The sequence below is a fragment of the Crocodylus porosus genome, unplaced genomic scaffold, assembly GCF_001723895.1.
Source record: "Crocodylus porosus isolate Cpor-Errol unplaced genomic scaffold, CroPor_comp1, whole genome shotgun sequence".
NCBI classification, from domain to species: domain Eukaryota; kingdom Metazoa; phylum Chordata; order Crocodylia; family Crocodylidae; genus Crocodylus; species Crocodylus porosus.
In genome coordinates, this window is record NW_017728935.1 from 741,028 (window position 1) to 750,478 (window position 9,451).

At 53.3% G+C, this 9,451-nt stretch overlaps 1 protein-coding gene across 1 annotated transcript in view; it reads left to right on the forward strand.

Moving 5' to 3' along the window:
• LOC109317670 (Krueppel-like factor 15) overlaps positions 1-8,641 on the forward strand; it is a 14,185-nt gene extending 5,544 nt beyond the window's left edge. The window contains exon 4 of the mRNA XM_019546480.1: positions 8,556-8,641. Coding sequence (XP_019402025.1) covers positions 8,556-8,641 — 86 coding nt within the window. The remainder of the gene's footprint in view (positions 1-8,555) is intronic.
• The last annotated feature ends 810 nt before the right edge of the window (positions 8,642-9,451 follow it).

Below are 9,451 nucleotides of genomic sequence, written 5' to 3' on the forward strand. Positions count from 1 at the left end.
CCTCCTCCCCGTCCTGTCCCTCCTGTACAGCCGATAGCCCTTGATATCCACCGCCCGGTCGTGCGTTGGGTCCCGCCACGTTTCAGTGAGCCCCACTATGTCCGGGCTGGTGTCAGCCAGCAGGAGGGGGAGTTCCTCCTGCTTGTTCCCCATACTACGAGCGTTTGTGTAGAGGCATTTGAGGCCTCCTGTGGGTGTGTGCACTGGCCCCCCAGTCTCAGCATTTGTTCCGCTCGTCGGCCTAGGCTGGGCTGTACTTGTGGGCGCTGCTTGGTTTAGCGGTCCAAGGCTTCCTCCTCCCTCGTCTTCCCCTTCCCTCGACGAGCCTAGCTTAAAGCCCGCCGGAGGAGATCGGCCAACCTAGAAGAGAGCACACACTTACCTTCAGGGGAAAGGAGGAGCCCATCCCATCCGAGCACGTCTCTCGCCGTGATGTGCGGGTCGGTGTCGAGGAAGCTGAAGCCCGCCTCGAGACACCGTTCCCGAAGCCGCCAGTCGGTCTCCGCGATGCAGGTCGCATGCCATCTTCCATGTCCGCTCACTGGTAGGAGCGAAGGGAAAACCACCTGTGCCCCTATCTCCCCCAGCACGCCCGCAGAGCCTGGTGGTCCACCATCAGGTGACCAGGGCTTCTCCGGGCCGCATCATTAGTGCCCACACGGATTAGGACCATGGGGTAGTAATCGGTGGGCTGGATCACGGCCTGGATCATCCCCGTCATGTCCTGAATGTTTGCTCCGGGCAGGACGTAGACCTCGCGTGTCGAGGGGTCCTGGCGACAGATGGGGCCTCTGTACCTCTCAGGACGGAGATGCCTATGACGATCGCTCGACGCTTTCTCCTCCGGGACTGCTTCGCTCCTTCGGCCTGTTCGGAGCGTGGAGAGTGTGGAGTTGCCTCCTCTCCCTCCTTCTCCTCCAGTGTGGCCAGGGCCTCGTACCGGCTCTCCAGCCGGACCGGAGGAGCTGGTGCTGCTGTGTTGCGAGCAGCCCTGGATCTGGAGGCGACCGTCTGCCACGCTGCAGTGGAGGGCACCTCCCGGGGTGCTTCTTCCTTGGGTGTGTGGCCCTGCAGGGAAAGGAAATAGCCATCGATTTCTTCCTCCACCTCCGATTCCCCTCAGCCTGCTAACCTCCTCCTGGAGCTCCCTCACCTGCGCTCCAGGGCCCTAAGGCGGGCACCTGCAGGACAGGTGTGGGGGTCCCCAATCCCTGCCCCCCGGGCCTTGCTGGGCAACCCCCGCAGGCCAGGGGGTGGGGGACACCAGCTCCCCCATGGGCTCTGTCTGGGCGGAGGCCTCAGACAAGCCCCGGGTAGGCTGCTCCCCCCGGGCAGGGACCCTGGCAAGCACTCCGCATCAACACCATCATAGGAGTTGCTGCTTGGTTATGGCTTAGTGCGGTGCCTTCGCCCTGCCTTGGCAGGAGTCTCCCTGCTGGCCCTTCCTGCTTGCCCGCCGGTGTGAACACCGACGCGCTCTGTTCACGCAGCGCGGCTCCCTACCTGCTCAGCTTGGTTGGAGAGATGCCTTCATGGATATGCTGTGCCGCAGGTACAGCAGGTGACCATCTCCACCTCTGTGCTGCTCATGGCTTACTTTTGCAGGCCCAGTTAAGCCAGTGAGCTCCTTTCTCCAATGTCTCTGTTTGGATCCAGTGTAAACTTCCGTGCAGTCCTTGCGAGGGTGCCGTGGGGACTCTTCCTGGATGTGCACTCAGTTGCACATGGCAGACACGCAGCTGGGTGCTGCGTGTCCTCACTTTGTCTGGTGCCCCTAGGGAGAGGGCGTGCAGCGTGCAGCCTCCTGACCACAGGTAGGGTCTTAAAATACAGTCCTTTTTTGCTGAGGGTCGGATGGAGCGTTGCATTCTGAGCCTTGGTCTGCAGGGTACACATCTGTATTAAGGGTGTCTGCTCCGTGCACATCAGGTGCAGGGCTCACGCTTCGGGTGAGTGCCAACACGTTACACGTCGCAGCCCCGTGGAATTCAGGTGGGTCGTGGTGAGGGGGAAAAGAGCAGCAGAACCAAAGAGGCTGCTTCTCAAGTGCTAGCATCAGGGCAGCCAAGGTTTCGCTGCTGCAGGTTTAATGTGTGTGATAATGAAGCTTTAATTCTGAGCCAGAGGAGAAAGTATATGAGAAACGCTTTGTTTTCTGCTTCCATGCATGTTTACTTCAAGCACCTTCTCCTCGAGGGCACCTTCCTCAGGCCCCACGCCAGCGTGACTCACGTTGCGCTTGCTCCTGTTCTCCCTCGTCTGCAAGCACTGCCTCTGCAGACCTGGTTCCTTTGGGAGCTGTCCCCTTCTGCTGGTCAGCCTTCGGTCTGCCGAGGGCAGCCGTGGCTTCTCTGGTCTCATTCCCTAAGCATGGGTTTCCTCTGGTTGGGCCGGGAATGGCATGGAGCTGGCCCACAGCATCCTACAGTGTAGCTGATCTGCACTGCAACTGCCAAGGAGAGGGGAGGGGAAAGGCTCCCTTTATTAAATCAAATGCCCTAAATACCTATGTGTTGTGCAACGTACGCTGTTGCCTCACCTGCTTCTCCAGGGTGCTGTTGGTGAATGGTCCCAAAAGTTCGTTGGAGCTTCTGCGATGATCTCTGCTGCAATGACGTGGCAGGGCTGCACACTGTAATGAACCACACATGAGATCCCTGAGCAGCAGCAGGGGTGGGGGAGAGTGGCCTTCTCTGCCATGGCTAGATGTACACCTTGCTGGGGTCGTTTGACCCCAGTACTCTTTCCTGCCATGGCAGGGGGTCAGACTGGATGATCTGCTCAGGTCCCTTCCGACCCTAGAAACTATGAAACTATAAACTATGCTGTTGCCTTGGCAGCAGCAGACTAGCATTCCCAAGCAATGTGGTTCAGTTTGGGCTTAGCCTGAGTACAGGACCAGGAGCCAGCACTTCTGGGTTCAGGCTCCGGAGCTGAGTCTCAGTCTATGAAGTGGAGCAAGCTGTGTCTCCATTTTCCCATTTCGAATGGTCTGTGCGGTGCTTGGGTGCAAAGGGCTAAGCCATATCATGTGGCTGCAGGGCCTTTGGTACAAACGAAGCTGAATTACTCCTAAGTGCATGGTGTGAGCACGTACAGAATGGTGCAAAATGCCTCTGCCTTTGCAGCTGTAGGTTGGGAGGCAGCAATACCGATGTGCAAAGCCTTGAGCCTGGGCAACCCACACGTCCGGGCTCTGTCCCTTCCCCAGCTGTTTTCATGTATCACGGCAGCGTCAGATGATGCAACATGACCCTGACTGCAGCCAAAGCTTAGCCTTTAGCCTGAAACTTCTTTATAAAGCAGTAGGGTGTCTCTCTGTCTCCCACTACAGCCCTCGTGCCTCTCTTCCACTGATGCTTGTGCTCCCATCTCCCTATGGACACCCTTGGAATAGAAGGACAGCTGGTCTCTGACTGAGTTAAGGGGAGCCCTCACCCAGGGAGAGATTAAGGACTCGATGAAGTGTAAAGAAGGAAGCAGCATCCTCAGCGCTGTGAGTCGGGTCCCTGGAGGTGTGCAAAACCCCAGATCTCCAGCATCTGCTGCAAGGTCCCTGTGCCCCGTGGGACACTCCGACCCGGGCAGCTGCACTTGCAGAGTCAGAGCTTCCTGCTTCAGTGAGTTGGCTGCACCACAGTCTATTTTTCCCCTCTTCTATTTCAAGCTCTAGACATTGTGCACAAGCAGTAGTCTAAAACAAAACTCTTGCTATTAGGCCAGCAGCTGGTTTAGATGCTAATCTTGTCCTGTCTTCAGCAGTTTTGAAAGTCCTGGAGCTCTGTTGGGAGTTAACTGGGGAGATCTGTGGCTGAGGTCTGTATTTCTTGGCTATGTGACCTCCCTGAGGGCTTGCATGCTCTTTGCGAGGAGAGGTCGTGAACGTTAAATGTTGGCTCCTCTCCCTTCTCCCTTGGCCATTTCCTTGCATAAGCACATGGGTATGCATGCATGTACACGCACACGCACACACGCACACACACACTTCCTGGTTCTGCCACTGACCTGCTGTGTGACAGTGGGAAAGGTGCTTCCCCTCTCTCTGCCTCTGTTTCCCCCTCCCAGTCTGTGGTCTATTCAGACTGGGTCAGCTCCATCAGGAGGAGACTTAGTCCTGTGCGTGGCGTACGTACGGCTCCCAGTGCAGGTCCCCCATTCTTTCTTGGCGCTGCTGTGACACCAATCACGGAGCTGAGAGGGCAGCAGCGTCCCTTTGGGTCTGTTAAAACTCCCATCCAACGGCCCGGTGCTGATGGTGGCTTTCTGATGCTGACAGCAAAAAAATCAACTCTCAAGCTCTGTCGGGTCCTGCTGTGCAGGTCGTCTCTGCCGTCACCTTGGTACCGGTTGCTGCTATCTTGGGGGCTGCGGCTTGTAGTTGTCAAGGCAAATGATTCTGGAGCAAAACAGCGAAAGACTTGGAGATCCCAAAAAGGGTTTGGGGGAAGCTGGTTTTTCTCTCTGCCCTCTTCAGGTTCAGCATCACAGCTACTGCAGCTACTGATATTTATGGGACCAACCTGACCCTTGACCCTCCCAGCCCATGCCCTGTTGTATGGAGATTTTCTGGCGTTTAAGAAGCAGCCTTAAATATCTTGGGGGGGTTATATTTGTGGAGTGATGTCATGAGGCTGTATTGCCACAAGAGTGCATGCTGTCCAGGCGTGTAGGAGGAGGGCTCGCTCAAGGTAGGAAGCTGGGCTGCTAAGTGTCCCCAGGCAGCTGCTGTGCACGCTACAGGCAGAGTCGGGAGATTTGCAGGCTCTTGCCAGGGTGGGATTCCCCCTGGCTGAAACATCCCCGATGACTAGCTCCATTTAGTCCTTGCACGGACACTAGAGAAGGAGTCAAGTGGCATTTCCTTCTCGTAAAAATCGGAGCACCACATTGCTGCGGTGGAACTGAAAGTGCCATGTCACGCTGTCTGGGCTACCGAATGATTTATGTGGCAGTCATTTCCCTCGGGTCGACTGCCTGGCTCCCAGAACACGACCTTCTGTGTGCCCTGGTGCGAGGCCGGAGATGGAAAGGTGTGCGTTGATAGCTGAGGGGTACGGCGTAGAGAAGGCAATTAATGCCTGTTGCTTTGTGCCTGGGGGTGTCTCTAAAGCTCTGTTCCAAGAGAGCGCTCCAACATAGGCCAGGAGTTCTGCTTTTTACATCGGGGCCTCACCGCATGCATCTTTTCCTGAGGTGCACTTCCCAGTGCGGCCCATGGAGCAAAGCAATCTTTAATGAGACTGATCTTCCTTCACTTGCGAGCGCTTCCTTCGCTACTGAGGCCTGAAACTCTCTCCTATGGTTCTTCAGAGAAGTGCCCAGCAAGCAGATTTTCATCTTGCTTGAACCAATTAGCTGCTGAGTTCAAAGCCATGTTGAAAGGACCTTGTTAAATTATGGAGGAAGGTTTGGGGGAGTGCTTCATTTAGGGCTGCATCATTGACTGGCTGTCCTGAAGTCCTCCTTCCACTCCCTGGGATAAGGTACCATGATCATAAATTTGGGACTTGCTGTAAGTTTTCTCTTTTGTATGCATTTGTTCTTTTAAACGTCTTTACTCTAACCCTTCTGGACTGTCCTTGTCTCCCTGGCCTTGCTAGGCGCACACCATCCTGTTTTATTTTAGTATAAGCTCCTTAAGGCAGGACAGGCATCTGCTCTGTTGAGGGCCCCTAGCCTGACTGACCTCAGGCACTAGGCCAGTGTACATCTTTATCATTAACTGCTCCTTCTGCTCCTTTTTAAAGCCCCTACTTGCTGCTTTCTTTCAAACTCTGCCTTCTTCCCTGCTCTACTTCTATATTATTCTTTTCCTCCCATCCACTCATTCTTCCCTTATCCCACCTTTAGTAACATCCAAGTCAGCCTCTCCAAGCTCACAGTAACAGAAGCAAGGCAACGTGAGAGAGACCTGCCTAGGGCTGGAAGTTTTTTCCCCTCCCCAATCTTGGCAATGTAGTCCACGTGTTTGCATTTAGGTATCACTGGTTTTATTTTGCATGGGAGTTGCTGTTCCCTGCCGGGCTCTGTGAGTTGTGAGTGGATCTTATCCTTTGGTTCTCAGCCTGGTCTCCTGGTCCGGTTGAAGTCACTTATGTGGATGTTAGATCAGGACAGGCCTGTTTTGATTTGTAGGTGGGAAATCTCTTTAATGCTTTTCGCGGTTTTGAGCTGGTGGGGTAGATAGCTTGCTAAGGGCAAGGATGAGTTTTGAGTTTGTCATTTACCTGCATGTCCAGCAATAGGGTCAAAGTGCCACAGACACTAGATGAACACCTTGCCGGGGTCATTTGATCCCAGCATCCTTTCCTGCCATGGCAGGGGGTCCCTTCCGACCCTACTGACTATGAAACTATGAAGCTGCTCTGTAGGTTATGGTATACCTCAAATGCTAACCCTCCCCTCATCCCCTCTTCTCTCTGCTTTGCCTTCCAGCATGGCTGTGGGGTGTCTGAAGGGAAAAGATGGAATCAAAGGTCTCCCTGTTTCACCATGTAGGTGCCTGGAAGGTCATGTGGTTCAGATCCCATTTCAGCTCAGATAGGTTATCATGTAGATAGGGCTTATCTGGGTGAGATACTGGTTTCCTGTAACTGGTGCAGCGGTAGGATTGTGTGCAATAGTAAATTGTTGCTGTAGTAGATTTTGCGGGTGATTTCTGCTGTTATGAAGGGAGTGTTTGCTGTATAAGCAAATAAGGGGACACAGTCCCTTACTTAAAGATTTTGCAATATATTGTCCCAAGCCTGCAAACCTTAAGTTTGTGACTGACCTAATGGAGGTTCACGAGGGAGTTGGTGGGTGTGACAGTGTGAGTGAGTGAGGCTTGCACAACCAGGGCCTTATTCTCATAGATTTCATAGATTTCATAGACATTAGGGCTGGAAGGGACCTCAGGAGATCTGTTCACCTACGTGAGGTGAAATGCTGCAGCTGTTGTGGGGAAGATCATGTGCGCAACTGTTCAGGAAGGATTTGCAGGAGGAAGAGAAGAGGAGGCATGGAACAAGGCAAAAAGCTAAGAATAGGAGGATACCAGGAGGGGGCAGGGTAGGAATGGATCATTTAAAGTCTTCAGCCCTTTTTGAGCCAATGTGCTGGAAATATTCTAGTCTGTAATCTTTGTAGTGAAAGAGCACCTAGGAGTCTCCCAGGGAGATCAGGATTTGTCGGTGTGAGAGACCAGCTGTCATCCAGAGGGGTAAGGGAAGAGGATTGTGGGGACACAACTGCAGAGACATGGAATTACTTGCTTGAATGTCAGAGCCCAAATGAAACCCAGGTATCCCAACTCGTGGTGAACAGACTTAGTGGTTAGACCTCGCTATTTCTTGTGGTCTAACCCTTGCCCAGGGTAGCTGAAATACTTTCATAACTGGGGCGGTATTATCAGAATGGAAATGTTTTGCTGATATAAGCTTGATGTGTTTTTTTCAACGGGGAAAAATCAAAGCGAGTTTTCATCTAAAAATGGAGTTTTTGCTTTGGTTTGGGAAGAACTAAAAAAGGCACCAGTTCTTATCTTTGGATCCTGCTCTCTCTCACGCATTGTCCTTCGCTCCCTTCTTTGCCCATGTCAGAAAGAACTGAGAGCATAAAAAACAAAAATTGAGACTCAGCGATTTTGTTTTTTTAAAACTTGAAACAAAAAGCTCCCTGTCGGATTTCTGCCCCAGAGTTGCACTGGTCAGGAAACATCAAATGAAAAAGTTTCCTTTGGAACATGATGCTGGGGAAAAGGCCTGACGTCTTACTCAGCTCTGATCTTCATGTGCTTTCTCCCTTTCGTCTCTCTAATACAAAGACTTCCTTTTAAAAGTGTTGAGCTAAGACCCCAATACACTTTGCTCTCTCTTCCCCCCTGCTCCTTTCATCCCCCGCTGGTCCCTGTGTGATTCGTGCTTGTGTGAGCGCTAACGCGGTGATTTTATTTTACAAAAGCAAAAAAGGGATCACTTCGTTTCACAGGGGGCTTCTCATCTTGCTATGATAAGCCTGAAAATAAATCTTCCTTCGTTTTATTATGCAGCCATTATAACAAATTAAATGGATCCAACAAAGAAGGGGAACTGGAAATGGCATGGATTTCACCTGAGGCGAGCCACTAATTACAGCATGCAGAAGCTGGTGTTTTGTGAGATCTGAACAAGTGCTTTCAGCAGGTTAGGAGCCACAAGGTAAGTGCCTAACAAAAACCTCTCACTGCTGTGTCTTCTGTCTGTGCAGGCCGAGTCCCTTTGATAATCTGGCTGCTGTGTCTAGTGGTGTCTGTAGGACTGCATTGCTAGCGGGTGCAACTGGGTGAAACCTGGGGGAACAAGACATCCTGCAATAAATAGCATGTGTTCAAGAAACTTGAAACTGTATGTGGCACAGGTGGCTTTATCTCCTTCCAGAGGATGGCAAGCTGTTCTGCGTAGGTGGGTGGGAATGTGCCAGAGAAGTGGAGAGCCATTATTTCTGTTTGAGATGGGGAGATTGCCTCCCAGTCTGAAGTTTCGTCTTCCGCGTGCCGTGCCTGACCTGGCGTGAATGAAAACGCCCCGTTGAGGCAGGCCTGAGAAGCAGCCGCCGTCCAACAGAGGACCGTGTAGAGTTACGGCGTTACTTCCTAGAGCTGCTGACCCGCATGGGCCTCTAAGCCCAGGCAGAGAAGCAGGCAACGAATCCTTTGGCGCCGGACCCTAGAAGATCAATTGCAAAGGAGCCGTGTGTTGCGGCGATGTGCGGATGGGCCGTTTTTAATGGGCTTCTGCATGAATGAGGGTCCCCCACCGTGCGTGCCGTCTCCCGGCTGTCTTTTCCAAGTGTTAAAGAGTGTGGGGGCTCCTTAAAGCCCGTGCTTTCAGGGAGGTTGGCATCGGCCACGAAGCATAAGGTTGTCGTCAGGAGCCGAGCAAGCCTGATTATTCTGCACAGAGACTTGGCACGCCCAGCGAGGATGCAGCGCTGCTCCCCGCACGCGAAACGATGCGCTGTTTCAGCGGCAGGGCCTGGAGAGTGGCTTTTCAGTGGCTGACAGGCGGAGCGCCGTATCGACGGCTGCCTTCGCTGCGGGGCCTGCCAACGCACCGCCGTGCACCGCGGCGTTGAGCTTGGCCAGGCCCCTCTTAGGGGGAGCTCCCTTCTCTCTCCCGCCGCGGAACGGCCTCCCCACGCTGCGGCCCTGATCTGATGATCGAAATAATCCACGAACGTGAAATTTTAAGATGAACGACTGCGATTTCTGCACAAATGTACAAACTCCAAGTGAAGAATAACCACGGAGCCTACTAGAGGCCGTGGTCCTATTAGAACGGAAACGTCCAGTTTCTTTTTTTCTTATTTAAGGGCTCAAAAGCTGGTTTTTCGTCCAGCTGGGCCAAACACGACGGCTGGGCAGGAGGCAGCCGCTGGGCCGGCCCGCCCGCCCGCACACATGGCCTCCCCGTGGGGACTACACTTCCCGGGG